Below are 15,748 nucleotides of genomic sequence, written 5' to 3'. Positions count from 1 at the left end.
TGAAAACTTTTCTGATGCTCCTCCCATTTCCAAACCTGTTACTGTCATTCAATTACTGCCCAGTTAACACTGCGGCAGCGGCCAGCGGCTGCGATGGGGACCCTTGTGTGTTTGTTGCAACAAAACCAAAGCCAAATTTTAGCTACGTACATACTTTTTTTGACTGTTCTCTCTTGCCCACTTAAATACCTACAGCTGCTCATCGTGCTGTTACATGGCCCCGAATGCCATGTCCCCACAGCAATGTTCACTCTTACATTATTTTTTCTGTAGAGTTTCACAGACAGAATGGTCGACGCATGTTCATCATTACGCCTTTGATTAAAAAAAGCAGTGGAAATAATAAGGAAAAACCCTTCAAGCGCAGGGTAATTATCTCAGAAAAACGCTAACAAGCCAGGTAGGTTTCTACTAGTTCTTACACTGATTTAGTGCAAGTAAGAGAACAAATGGGGAAGGGGAAAGAACAAAAAAGAAAAAGAACTGAAAACTAACAGATAAGGCACCATAAATAAGGCAGGACTGGCTTTGGGGGCTCAGGCATTCACTGCTCCAAGGGCAGAAAATACGACAGAAGCAAATGTTTGATTTGCATTTATTCTGGTTTTCAGTCCAGTGACTTCCTGAGCTCCAGATGAACATTTATTTTCCAAATTTCCAGCACTCAGCAAGCACTTCATCACAGGAGGCAATTGCATCATTATGCTGCTTAACAAAATGTAACACCAGGACGCACTGACCTGACAAAATGGCGACTCCCTGCTGAAACCATGCTGCAAGAAATACACATTTCATTTTCATCTTGGGGGACTGGAGGGGGGGAAGCCTAGATTCGTATGCTGAATCTCCAACTCATCTAAACTAAAAATTGGGACAATATACGGTGATGCCCAAATTGGTCTGTGCAAGCTGTACGCAGCCCATTTTACGATGCTGCAAATACTTGTTAATCATTTGGACTCATTTTCAGAATGAATTACTTGCAACATTTGAACAGTAGGAAGCGCTTTATTTGGCATCATTAAGAAGAAAAAAAAAAAAAAGAAACCCTCAACAACTAATGTATGTAGGCCAACGTAATTTCACTTGTAGCTGCCAGCTCTTTAAATATGGATGTTTCCAAGTAGCAAAGTACTAGAGTGAACTACAGCTGAAAGGATAAAGGTCTGGATGCAGATCGACTTGTTTTTTAGTCAGATCCACAATTTTTAAGACCAAGACGACCAATGACACAACAGTGGACAGGAAATAATTCCCTTCTAATTTACTATTTTTCTTTTATCAAATCTCTTCAGTTAAGGGGGGGTCTAAGCCTTGCCACTTGAGGCACCTCAAAATGGAGGAGACACTGGCACTGAGCACTCCTCAGGCACTTGGGAAGTCCTCCCCATCAGGCAAAAATTCTCAACCCGTGTCCCCGACACCCCGAAGGATATCCTAAGCTCTGTGCTCAGGAACTGGCCTGGATGGTTTTTTTTTTCCCAGGCTTCTACTATTCTAGTGAATATCCTCATCATCAAACCAACAGCTATTCTCAGATTGAATAGTTTTGCTTTTTTAAAACAATTTTTTTTAAGATTTCATTTTCAATGCAGATCAGAAACAAAAGTAAAAACCAATGATAATATTTTTTTTCCCCCCCCCCAGACAGACCTATGCATCAGCATTGGTCATTAATGCCCCCAGGCACTTTTTGCAAGGATGATGAAGTTAGGTTTTCTATCCTAATCAAATTCCAAAATAAGTAATTGCATTTTCTCTATCTTAACGCCACTCGCACTTTCAACGAGATGTATTGTTTTTCACGTCTAACCTGAACGTTTTTTTGCTGTTGCACTACAACATTAAATACTTGCAATGTTACATCCCAGTGGTGGCATAGTGGGGTATTGGAAGGAACCGATCTCTACAGCTTTGCTTTGCAAACACGGCCTTGGACCCTGGGGATGGAAGCTGCCCATGAAACACGGCGGTTTTCTGACGTGCAGCTACTTCCCAGCGATATCTGATATTCTCTTATGAACCTCCATCTGCCCAGAGCTGGAAGAGGAGATAGCTGTGGTAATTGTGCAGCGACTGCTAGAGACCAAATAGCTTCCATTACGCTGGGAGACATGCAGCTGGCTAACGGAAAGGCGAGGCACACGACTGAAAAGCATTAACGTCGCAGTTGCAACTTTTTAAAACTCATCCTTCGTTCTCACCTTAGGAGGAAGGAAACGTAGAGGAAAATATTGCCACAGAGATGATGAATTCCTGCAGAACAAGGGTCTCACTCTGAATTAACTGGACCTAGTTTGACTTTCCATTAAATATGTTCTATGCAAACCAGAAAACAACAACCAGCGTGACTCCAGCCCAGCTTAGTTACAAGACTGTAATAGTATCAATTTAGACTAATTGCGGATCTGGCTACAATTAAGATCACTTTCTAGCTGGAATAGAGCAGGTCATAGATGGTGGTCATGTAGGAAGTCATCTCTCATCCAAATGACCGAGGGAAGTGGCACCCTTCAGTTTTCTGCCTTCCTGGCCACCAGAAACACGCTTACCCCCCGGTCACCATAAGATGCTCTTTCCCACATACTGAACCCAAACTGGAAATAGTGCCAGCACCTTTCTGGAATGTTTTTATATCATCAGTACATACACCCACACCAAAACTTTCCCCCGAATCACCTGAACAAACGTACCACAATTTCCTTCTCGCTGCTTACACGAACCACCGCCGGCCGCCGCATCCCCACGCAAGGCGTCCATGCTGCAAAGGCTTCTTATGGCAAACCAGAAAACTCTCAAAGCACAGAGCGAAGCTTTGCTAAGGAGACAAAGGCGCGTGATTCCTGCCCCACCTCTGCGCTGTCTGCGCACTCCCTGTGTCCGTCGAGGAGACTCACTGGGGGGGAAACAGGAGGCAGCACCCCATGGCCACCGGTGCCAGCAGGAGCGGGCTGTGCGGGGGGGGTTAGCTCTTCTAGCTGGAAAAGGGCGTCAAAACTCATGCCTTGGCGCTTCAGAGCAGTGCAGCTCGGTACCCAGCCACCCCAGGCCTTCCTGAGCTCAGCATGTTGACACCATCCGCCTTCGCGCAGCACAATTAATTTGGGATAGGATGAGGGCGAGCACCGCTCTTCAGCCTCATGTTCAAGGCACTGGGATGAATGGGGTTTAAGGATCATGAATCATTTCTGTTCCAAATCTCCCCTCCTTTTTTTTTTTTTTTTTTTGCTATGGAAATGAAACTAAAAATGATGCTTCACCCATAGCACTGCAGACTGCAAAGGAGTTCGTGGCTGATCCACAACCCATCTTCAGTGGTTTTTAATATCTAACTTTGGCAGTGTCCTTATCAGATATGACAGTGAGACCCTTCAGGGGCTGAGGGGTGAGCTCCACCCATGCAGATCAGAGGGCACGTAATTCTGGGATATAGTTAACACCATAGGAACCACTCTCAAAAAAGTTAGACGCTGTGATAACGACTAACTTTGTGAGCTTGATACGGCAGGTGCAAGAATCACCTTCACATAATGAACACTGGAAATCTGAGATACTGAAACTCTCATGATAATCTCTGCACTAAAAGGAAAAATGGCATCTGAAGCCAAAAGGTGAGAGAGGCCGTAGCTGAATAAATTAAGCGGGTAGGTACGTTTGCGATATAGCTCCTTCCCCACGGCACGTAAAAGCAAGGTTTCCTGCCGGTCTGCCCTCCGGCTGCTCAGACGCAAGCAGAAGCAGCTCCGTAAGCACTTGTCTCCTCCCATCCGAGCAGTAAAAGCAGCCTAGCCGCAAACGACCCACCAGGCAATTTTCATCCCGCTGATGAGGACAGACAGATTTCAAAGCAGGATTGCCAATTTCTTTAAACAGGACACAGATCCATAAAAGACGACCGCTTGTTCGTGACGTACCAAACAGCCCCCCGATGAAAAAGCCAGCGCAACGGCTGGCTGTCGATCGCGGTGGTGAGCGGCACGACACACACGGGCCGCGACTGAAACGGCGTCCGGCAAAGACGACTAATGGCCTGAATCCCTTTCTAACTTTTTTTTTTTTTTAATGTAAATATAACGGTGCAACACATGTTCGGGAAGTCAGCCAACAAATGCAGGACTGGCGCATTTAAAACAAATTTGTGCTAAATTGAAAGAATTGTTTTGTATTTTCTAAACATTTATACCAGCCTCTTTGAAGCGAACTGCACCAAAGTACTTGTTACAATACTTATTACAGTTGGCTACTTGTAAGCTCTCCTTTGAATCTGGCTTTTTTCCTACCAAATTTTGCCTTTGCCACTGAGAAAATGCTGTCTTTCTTAGTGCCATTAATACAAATCACTCGTAAACCCCCTCACGCGAACACCGGAGCCAATGATGCTGGCTCTTCTCAGAGAAGGACCTTTGGCAGGTACCATGCGCTGCCAGAAGAGACCATTGCAGGGCAGACACGGACAGCAGCTATCGTAGTCTTCCCCTTCATCTCGATAACTACTTCGTAACATGAAGAAATAGAGTGAGAATCCAGAGAACACGAAACACTTTGGTGTTAAAATTCAGAAGCTATGTGAATATAGTACAGTCCTGCTGCTGTACTTAGAATCTTAAGACAATCTAGAGTAAAAGGTTGCAAATATCCTTCATGTCAATGAGAGCTGACCTCCTCTCCCTCCCAACCCTCCCTCCCCTGGGTGGGTGCACTGTGCACTGACTCTCCGCTCCCCAGGATAACATAGGTTAGCAATGTGGCTACGGAAAATGCCCAGGGAATACAGACAAGTGTGACACAAATGCATGAAGGATTCATAGGATCATAGATTCAGGGCTGATCCAGCCCAGCTTGGCTAGGTCTGAAGCCTATACCCCTCGCTGAGCCGCAGGCGACGCTCGATGAGCCGGTTGGGTGTCTGCAGCACATTCCCCAGCTCCTACCTGCTCCAGCACCGTCTGAGACCCGAGGTGCCTCCTGGGCCAGCGACCGAGGAGCAGGAGCAACGCAAGGCAAAGATACCTGCACAGCTCCGCCGTGGGCGGGCACGGGGTGGGACAGATGCAGTAACTGCCAGGGGTGCCAGTTTCCATAACCCTACGGGGACATCCATGCCATTGCCTCTGCTCTAAGCAGCGAGTAGAACATGTGACAGGTGCAAAAACGACAAATTAGTAAGATTTTAAGAGAGGATCAATCATTTTATAATACAACTATAGTATGCTCTACAGACTACACACCGATAAGACCACTCTAACACCACAGCTGGTTTTTTTTGTCCCCTGTCTGCTACCACAGCTTTTCCATTTCTCCATGAAAGTCAGAAATCTGCCTCTTTCTGAGGCGTCAGAGATACCAGTGACTGTCAAGACAGGTTATGTCCTTTTCTGCACAGTCTGTATTTCTGGACACTCAAAGAACCCCAAGTTACAATTAGTACCCATCTCTGTAATAACAACAGATTTACATGTATCGCCAGACAAAACCAATAGTGCACACAGTGGCAAACCTTCAGGGACTTTTGGAAGCAGAGTTTCTCCATCATTGCATCTGGACCTTCAGATTACGGTTTCCAGAAAACTAGGCGTAGGTGTGAACACCAGCAGAAAATACAGTGGTGTCTTCAGCATCCCTACGTAACTTGCTGGCACGTTATTTCCCCCGCTCCTAAAACACTGTCCCTTGCCTCTCCCTTCCATAAAAATAGTAGGAAGAATATGTATTGCCGTTCCAGCAATAAATCACCGTATGAGACCTGGACAATTGCTAACGGATCCCAAGTACGCAGGAGACAGAAATAGTGACAATGACTGTTTGGAAAAAAAAAAACAAACCAAAAAAAAACCCTGAAAAGATGATGCACAGAAGTGGCTCTGTCAGCGATCTTCAACCTTTTTGCACAAGACACACCCAGGCCACATAGAGAAAGGCTTCTAAAAGTTGCACAAGACCTTGGCCATGTCTTCCATATATGCACACGTTCCTTTAGTTTCTATCAGTTCATCTCCTAAGTGCATACTTGTACGCGGTAAAATTAGGCTCTTTCTCTGCATTTATACCCAACTGGAGATCTCCCAGTGCGTTCAGTCAATCGGACCAGCCAGCGTGACCCATTGGTCACCGCTGGCACCGCCACAGCCTTCCCCTCCAAGGTGTGCCATTTTAAACTTCCTGAAATATACCCTGAGAAGGAAAACCTTGCAAAATTCTTGCTGAGTGCTGAAAGCAAGAGAAAGAAACTGCTTTACCTCCAGAATGCGGTGGTGGTCCACACAGCAGCACCATGCCCTGGCCCTGGCGGACGGACACCGTGCTTCTCGTTCTGGTTTTGAAATTCTCAAGATCTGCCAAGAGAGAAGGAACTCAGTTAAAGGGAGTTTAATGGTTTCTCCTCATGAGAAGGACAGAAGGGTCATTAGGACTTTGCTGCATGACACGGAAACAAAGTGAGGGTGGGTTGGTGGGAGCTGGGTGGAATGCAGGGCAGCGGGAGGCAGGCGTGCATCAGAAGCAGCAAAAGGATCAGTAAATGTCTCCACGGGCTGCAAGGCTGTTAAGGGGGAGAAGGTGCTGATTTACCCAGGACAGAGAAAACTCCAGCAACCTGTAATGCTGATAGAGCTTTGTTTTATGAATTTATGAAGAATTACTGCCTTAATTATGCTATAACGCAGTCTGTTTCCCTTTCGGAGACTTGTTACGGATGCCCTTGCAACCCATGTGTAGAAACCCTTCCTTTCCCATAAGGAAGTCTCTTGTAGTAGCTGTATGTTAGCCACGCAGCGCTTGAATTAAACTTCCCCTTCCACCTCTCTCTTCTTCCTCTCCTTCAGGGGCCATGCACTGCAAAAACGCAACTCCCTCTCTTCTCTCCTTGCGCACCGAATTCAAGAAAGTTGCTATGAAGTGATGAGGTGCCTCTCTGCGAGCCGAACAGCGGCACCAGGTATTGATCAGCACCAGTGGCTGCTACACGGGAGCTCAGATACACTGAACCTTTTATCTTTAACAGTCCCTTGCATTTCAATTTTCTTTTTTTTTTTTTTTTTTTTTTTGCTTTCAGTGTAGCTGAGCCATGGTTTGGTGATTACAAACCTGTTGTCAGTGCAGTTGGGAACCACAGAAAACACACAGGTGATAAATATTTAACAGCAGGAACTAGTAGGAACATCATTATAAGGTTACAAGGATGAAAAATTAAGCCTTGATTTTTATCCTCTCTTGGAAATGTTTTCTGGAAGCACTGGCATGCATACTTAAAAAAAATGAAATAAATAAAATCAGAAGAAGTCACTGCTTCATTTTAGAAACAATCTTCACAGACCCTTCCTGCTAAAGCCAAATTCAGGACAAAATCCAGGCAAAAGGGGAACTACAGTGGAAGTAGCGAGTACCAATTTGTTGCAGTGCTAGCAGTCATTGTGCAATTTCCAGCACAGTTCAGCCATACCCTTACGCTGTACGTTACATCAGTTCCAGGACCTTATGATTACATTATTTCAGTTTTTTGATTTACATTTTGGTGGATAAATATTGCGAAAGCCTGCTGCACTGAAGTGAATTATTTGTGAAGACAAACCTAGTCCAAACCTGCCACCCTCGGACAGAAGCGACGCCTACCGAGCCCACCTTGCCATTAGGTGCCGAGGCCGGTGCATTATCACAGCCTTTGGGCAAAACGGGCTCGCACAGGAGGTTCAAAACTACACCCAAGTTTAAAACCGGTCCAAATTTAACCCAGGTATGAATTTAACAGCAGGTTCACCAGTGTGAGCTGTTTGTTCAGACTCTGTGTCGGTACAGGGAGACAAGAAAGCATGGAGTTTCCCAGCCTCAAGTCATAGTCTTGAGTCTACAACTTTGAGCAGGGCGATTTTCTTTGTCCTTCTGTCTTTTTTTGGCCTAGGAGAAAAGACAGAAGGAAACCAAAAGAAAACCTATTATCAGTGAAAATAGAGAGATATAATTTTTCTGTCCTGAGTTCTATAAAAACGGTGGAATGGCACTTCTCAGGAACCACTATTACGCTCCTCTGGCCACCTGCCAGTCCCATAGATTTAAATATATTTTGACTGCACAAGAGGCACAAGATTGGATCTCATCCTCACGGAGGACAGTTGCGTAAGGACTAACAGCCTAAAACCAAAATGATGCCTGGAGGAATAAATGTGGTATTAGGAAACATTTTTATATGAGTATTATTTCCAATAAATAAAAAAGTAAAAGCGAAACAAGTCCTGATCACCAAAGCAGATGCTTTCTATACATGTATACACACACATACACATATAGATGCGCTAGAAAAAAATTGGAGAAGTATTTGTAAGACTCTCAAACCATATATGATGGAAGTTTCTTCATGATCTCTATTTAGTATTTATATCTTCCTCCACGTTGACAGAACTAATACATGATGCCATATGCACATCCATACATACACAAAATATTTTAGAGATTATATAGAATCCACTTTTCAGGCCCGAATCCTAAAAAAAATCATATGTAGGTCTGCTTTGGAACACAGGAAAGAAAAATTGCATCAACTCCGAGCCTGCGTGTTTAAGCCTACTTATACAGCGCTCTAGGGATTTCTTCTCTTAATCACAGGGGAGGGAATGGGAAAGGTCTTTCATTACTAATCCTAAGAAACAGCCACCTGCTTGGTGACCCAGCAACTCTTGATTACGACAGTACGGAGAGAAAGTGCACGACTCAATGGTTTAAATGCAAATCTAGTCCTCTAGCTTTTCTTGCAAGGAGGAAATAACCCTATTTGTTGACAAAACAGATAGCTATGTATTTATGACAAGAAAAGGACTGCTACCCAGAAAAGAAGTCTCTGCTTGGATGAGCAACAGGAAATGATGGAATAATGGTGAAAATCAATTGGAGGCAGCAAACAAAGCAGAGCATTCATCACTGTTGCTCGTAGCGCAAACTATCAAGCTTTGAAAGTCAACTGTCAATTCTGAAAAGCCCCATGCATGCGCTTAAAATCTGGCTCTGAGTAAACCAACAAGATTAAGATAATTATAAGAAAGGCTAGTGCCTCATCAAACTGATTAGGCTGATTATGCTCATGCATTCTTGAAATCCACACTTGGAATTTATTTTTGAGATACCTAAATAGTAACTTGAATTAACAATAGTACCGTTAAGATTTTATTAATAAGAAACTTCATTTAAACAGCACCTTGCAATCTTTCCCAAGAAATTAGGAACAATATTAGTGTTGTTGAACGGTTACAAAGCATACAGATTAGCGATGTGTGGATTCGAGAGGTTCTTCTCTGCTTTCATACACTGTGCAAAGTGGACAAAACCCGTTCCTATAAACTTCTGCTCAAGTGGGTGCAGAATATTGCACTGAAATTTTGTACCGCTCAACTCCCCATACATGGAGTAAGACCACTTGCTAAACAAGAGTTACACACACTTGCTGAAAACCACCCCGCGGGAAGCTTAACACAGAAGTAACACTCTAACACTTCCTTCCCCATGTTCGTTATCTTCCTCCAAGGGAAACACAGCTGTCTAGTGCCCCTCTACCCCAGCTCGGAGAGTAGGTAAGAAATTATTCTCTATACTTTTGACATTAGAAATCAATGTGACAGCAAAAGAAGAAGGAAAAAAAAAAAACCCTCACAGCTGCAGAATGACTCCGAATTGCAGCATAAATGGTTTGGCTGTTTGCATCTTCCCTGACGAGAGCATTAAGTTCCACTTTGCCTTGCCCCCAAGCCCAAGACCCTGGCTAACGTACGAGGATTTTTGTTCTTATTTGCCAATAAAAAAAACCCAAACCCACAAAAACGCCAGAAGACTTATTAAGCCAGCAAGCTCAACTATATCTTGGCACACTTACTGTTTCGGAAGAAGGTTTGAAGCAGGACTATCATACCTCCATGTTCCCTCGATACCAGCTCTCTTTCCACCAGAAATTGCACCTGAGCAGAACTGGGTGACCTTGGAAATCTGAGGTTTGCAGGTGGCCGGCTGCTGCACCTGCCACTGCGCCCGAGCAGATGACCCCCACGACACGGCATGGCTCTTCTGCGTGTGCTGCTACAGGGCTGGCCTCTACTCACGTGTTTCTCACTGCACCATATTTTACCTTTTTTTTTGTTTGTTTCCTACTCCTTGTTATATTCTTCCACGCTTTACTGTTCATCCATTTCTCCTGCACATGTTGTCCATGAGATCACCGACGCCCAACACAAATACTTTTTTGTATTTTGAAAAACAAACCCCACAACAAAAACGCCCCACAAGTTCTTGAAAAACAGCTGAGGATGTAGGTTGAAAGAAAAGAAAACAATTTCAGATTTGGGAGGAGGCAGCGAAAGCCTCAAACAGGTCACTACTTCCTCAAACAGAAGAGAGACATTTCTGGTTTCCTTGTAGAAGCACCATCACGAGGAGACAATGCCATCTCTTGGAGTGTTTGCTAACCCAGTGGAGGACGTAACAAAAACCAGTGGTATGAAGGTAAAGTCATGGAAACAGAGATGAGAAATTACACTTACTATGAGTGATGATGATCAGCTGCTGGAACAACCTACAACAGAGAGCAGTGGGTTCAGCTTCCTTGGTGCCTGGAGATCAAGACCACCTTTCGAGAACATGTACAAACACTAACGGTGTTTTAATCACACTTAAGCAGCCAGGTTCAGTTAGGGATAAACTGGTGGCAAATACGGACCGTGATAAACAAGAAGCCACGTTACAGAGCGCTGCACCCATCTAGCCTTCAGATGCAGGAAATACTGGGAAGGAGGAGGAGGTCTGGAAGCCAGTGTGACAGTCTGGTGGCCTGATGCCCACTAACAGACCTGAGATGCCAGAGCTTTGCTTCCTGGGACCCGGCAACATAGTATGTAAGAAATCTGAAAATAATCACATCATGATTAATTAAGTACCCCGTGGGGTACTAAATACCTTACGATAGAAATAAAAGACACGGTCATTTAAGGAGTTTATGGTTAAATGTTAAGATATAATGCAATGAGCATTGGTAAACAGAAGAGAGAGAACAAGACAAAGCAAAACAATGCCTGGAAGTGATAAGTTCATTAAGTTTTAGCATGCAGGCATCTTCGTGACTTAATTAAAGTTTTTAGGGTGTGAATTGCTTCAATTACAGTGATCCATCATTGCACAGATCAAAAGAGAAAGGAGCTTTAATTTCAATAAAAATATTTATACATGAACCAAACAAAACATGACCAGAATTGAGGATTGCTTATAGGAACAGAAGCTGCTTCTTGTTGGAGCCAGGATCCCTGCACATGCTTTTGGTGAAAATACGGCACCAGCTCAGGGATTCGTGGCACCAGGCAGTATATGGCTGTGGAAAAAAATACCGTTTCCATTCATAGAATCAAAAAGGATAGCGGATGCAAGAAGGATGTAAACTTTGCCTAACTAACCAAAGCAGCATAGATCTGCGCGAGAAATCCTAGGTCACTTGCACCAATGAGTAACTCGCTGATCAGGCTTTTATTTTAAATGCCTTATTTCAAATAATCAAGATCAGATATTTGTGTGACTGTTAAGAAAAGAATACACTTGCGTATTAGTTTTTGGCCTGTTTAACTTGGACATTCTCTATTTAGAAAGCAATTGTCAAAATTGATTACAAGAAACCACTGAGGAGGAAAATATTAATGCTTTCCAATTCTGGAGGTCAATGTCCTGCCAAAGCTTATTAGGAGCCCACAATACTAAACCAATGACTCCAGTGAAAACAGAAGAATATTGTATGAGCTCCAGTAACTCCAGCATCACCTGAGGATGCGATTAGTAATGTTTTCAGTGCAAAGAAGAAAATACAAGAGGGAGGTTTAACAGGAACGCAGACAGGCCATCATGATTAACACTGTTACTCAGACCTTATTTAACGAATGAGTGATGGCGCCATTTAATCTTCATCATCTCCACAGTATCAATTCTAAACCAGACTTAACAGACCCACGTGAGTATGAAGCATTTAACCTGTGAAAAATACATCGATTTCTACCACTGACGCCACTGCGCTAGCGATTGCATGACTCTGGGAAAGTCATTTAAGTTCTCTGTGTCAAAGTTTGCACATCTCTAAGGATGAGTACTTAAACTGTGTGTCTCAAATGAGACTTTATTAGCTAATATTTGCACAGAACCTTGACATCTGATGCTGAAACGCACAGAGTGCAATACGCTATTAGCATGTGCACACTAACACCCACCCTTTAACAGCAACTTGAACGTCTTTTCTTGCATTACTAGATTTTTCTGAAGCCTCCATTAAAACTCTGCCTGGATGTTTACTGACACAACTTACGCAGGTACCGGTAAGTGATGCCAGTTTGATACAGATGCTTATTCCTCAAAAACGCTCAAAAGCCCAGAATGTGCCAGCAGCAGCTGTCAATCCCATCAGCTTTTCAGTTTGGGTAGGGTACTGCATTGAATGTCCTCCTTCCAAAACCTCGAATGTGGTTTAATAAAAGCTTAAACAAAATGAAACGATCCAAAGCCCCTTAAGACTGGGTAGTTTGTCTCAGTAAATGGCATATGGAAATTTTAATCAAAAACATATGGCTTTTTGCAGTTACAATTAACCAACTTTGGCTAGAGTAATGAAAAATTTCCTCAAGTTTTATGTAATTTAAAAAAAAAATCAGTCTTTAAAGCAAAGAAGATTCAATTCTAAGCAAAACAGAAGAGCTGTAGCCTTCTATCCTTTATTAGGACCTACTCACGTTTGTACTTTATTTATCAAATTTGGTAATCCTTTTTCTCAGTGACCACTAGGTAAGTCCTGGAAACCAAAGTCTGCTCTTTAAAAGCAATATTTCACAGATGACATGGAAGTACAAGCAAGCAAGACCAGATCAGCTCACTTGCCCGCCAGTTCCCACTGGCGGGGCAGCGTAAGATTTGACGTCTGCTTTTTGTAGTTACACCCGCTCTCATTTACAGCTCCACTGCTCGTTCCGTTGTTAAGCCCTCTGCCCAAGCAGAGTGGCTACAGCGTTTGTACACGAGGCCCGCTTGGGTCCCGTCCTTGGCTGCAACGTGGAAATAACTCAGCTGCCGAACTTGGCGTGCCCTGGAAACCAGACCGAAACAAGGAGGCTTCCCTCGGGAGGCTGCGAGTCTCAGGTCATTGGTGATTTGACAGCGAGATCCCTATTTTTTATGAGAGCTAAGCTCTGTTTTGCCTGCCTTTGTTTGCCGGAGGAGGGTTTCCATGGTTTGCTTTTTTTTTTTTTTTTTAATGCGTAGCATATTTTTAGAATGCAAAATCCGTAATTATGCCAGTTCTGAAATTAAGAGAGAACTCTCTATGCAAGAGGGCTATTTTAGAACTATTAAACAAACCCCAAAATATTATACAAAATTGCATGAATAGTAAATGATTCAAATGGATGGTGACAGGTGTCTGCATGTCTTTTAGAAAGCCAATTTATGTGACTCTGCCATGTCGAAGGAAGCACTGCTGTACATTGCCTTGAATGGCATACTGTCAAAAACTCATACACCATTAGTGAACCCTTTGTCATTACATTTAAGGGTTTTTTTAATGATGATGAGAAAAGCAGTGTCAATGCTATTTTTATCTATTATTCTTGTTCAACTGATATGAAACTATTCCTCCTTTTACTATATTCTAAGAAAAACATACATACATCAATAACTTCTTTATACACCACTGAATTTTAATTTCCAAAAGAAAACGTGACTAATACTCAGGCTTAGAGGAAAAAAAAATGTTAGTGGCTTTTATGCTGCTATATTTTACTTAAAGTCTATCTCTAGAGACTTTTGTAAAACGAATATGATAACACATCACTGATATTCCTCTATTGAGTCGATGTTAATAGCAAGTAGCTCCCAAAGCATAATACCTGTATCTGTGTGTCTATCTCTATCTTCAAGTGGATCATTATCCCTACAGAGTGAGCTATTCAATGAACCCTGACAGAGGACATATGTGCCTGAAGGAAAAACGAGGGCTTGTAGCATGGGACCCTGAGAATCCAACCACAAGATAACCGCACAGGCCGTGCTGGTGCAGCCGCGGGATGGGAAGAGATGCCTCCAAGCTGCGAGCACAACCCGCAGTTCCTCCCCGCCAACGGAACGCAACCCGGGAGCGAGCAAAAGTGGGTTGAGGTGGAACGCAGAGAACCACAAGCAAGAACACAACCTATATAAAACACGTATAGTAAAACTCCGACATAACAGAGGCAGGAATCAATGAAGAAAGAGCAGTTAATACAGCAGTGGTAGCAAATGTGTAAAAATATCCGCGGTCAGGCCCAGCCAGGGGGAAGAACCCCCCCCACACACACCATCATGCTCTCCAAAGAACGCAACGTCAGAGGCAGGCAAGGGGCTGTAACCGCTGCCTCCTGAGAAGGCCCACACTGCCCGGCTTACGTCCGGGAGGAGCACAGGAAGGGAAAAGGGTCAATTGTACCCACACATGCTAGACGGCGCGCACCGCTGCAACGGTGTAATTACCGGGAATTAGCAGTAACTAGACACTATGCACTCTAGCCTTAGTATCATCGTAACTCTACTAAAAATACATCTTCCATTAGGTTACTAATACTTCAGGTAGATTAGCAACAAATCCTTTGATCAGGATTTTTAAAAAAGGGGTTTTTTAGCCCCTGTAAATTGCATGGCGTCTTTGGTTTGGTATTTCACCCTTGAGGCTTGGTTGTAATTTGGATACAAGAAACTTGAGTGGCTAAAAATGAATTTGGTAAGAATTGACCTTTACTACGTATATTAAATGAACTTCGAAGCACCCATACGATAGGAAGTTAAAGTCATGAGGCAAGGGGTAGTTACCTCTTCATGTATGTGAAAACCACGATCCAGTTATGTACACAGATACAGCCAAGAAATTAAAGTCAATTTTCTAGCATGACTTAAAGAGATTTATGGAGCATAATGGGGTTTGCCTTCTCACAACCCTTCTATAATTTCCAGATGATCCCAGCAACTTAAGATTTAGAATGATGTTTAAGGTCATATGCAGTCCTTGAATCAAAGTCAACGGCATATTTTTCTTATTAAAGGCCATATGACTTATCTAAAGGATATTCTGAATAGGTTAGCAATGACACCTTGTTGAACAAAGAAAAGCGACCAGATTTTGGCCAAGTCTTCCTGGTTCAGACTGAATAAAGAACCTTCTACCAAGAGACAGCTTGTATGCCCTCTTCCAAATTGTTTTCATCACATTTGCGTTACTCTCCACATACAACACAGCATACTTTCATGTCCTGGACAAAACACACAACCAGATGGAGACAGAAGTCATTTGCATCACTGCCCATGGAATAATATGACTTCATTGGCTGTAGACTATAAACTATGCTAATTTGGCCCATAAAATAATCTTGAAGATGAGATTGTAGTGCATCTCAATCAATTTCAGATTTTAGAGGACGTTGGCTTGAAGAAATCATAGCCCGTCTATAGGAAGGCAGGCTGAAAGCACTTTAACTGATGACTAGCACCCACAAAAGCATTAGAGCTTTTTGCTCTCGAAACACTTGACAAGATTTGCCTCCTGATATTTATGGCTCTAATATCTCTAAACACTGTCTCTATAAAACCTGTGCCTGACTTTTTAAAAGCAGGGTTTTATGTCATCCCTTTCACAAATACACTTCTTCTGCCAATGTCCTTGCTGCTGTGTCAAGACTACACAGTAGGCTACGCAGCTCGGAATAAAACCCCCTTTGATACGGAGCTT

At 43.3% G+C, this 15,748-nt stretch overlaps 1 protein-coding gene across 1 annotated transcript in view; it reads right to left on the bottom strand.

Annotated features, from left to right (window-relative positions):
- CNTN4 (contactin 4) overlaps positions 1–15,226 on the bottom strand; it is a 119,464-nt gene extending 104,238 nt beyond the window's left edge. Inside the window, exons 1-2 of the mRNA XM_075714550.1 lie at positions 15,187–15,226; positions 6,237–6,350 (exon numbers count right to left, since the gene is read on the bottom strand). Coding sequence (XP_075570665.1) covers positions 6,237–6,350; positions 15,187–15,226 — 154 coding nt within the window. The remainder of the gene's footprint in view (positions 1–6,236; positions 6,351–15,186) is intronic.
- Positions 15,227–15,748: the final 522 nt, after the last annotated feature.

This window comes from Pelecanus crispus, chromosome 7 (genome assembly GCF_030463565.1).
Source record: "Pelecanus crispus isolate bPelCri1 chromosome 7, bPelCri1.pri, whole genome shotgun sequence".
In the NCBI taxonomy this organism is placed as follows: Eukaryota; Metazoa; Chordata; class Aves; order Pelecaniformes; family Pelecanidae; genus Pelecanus; species Pelecanus crispus.
The sequence above is the reverse complement of the archived record's forward strand: the minus strand, read 5'-3'. Positions and strand labels throughout refer to the sequence as shown.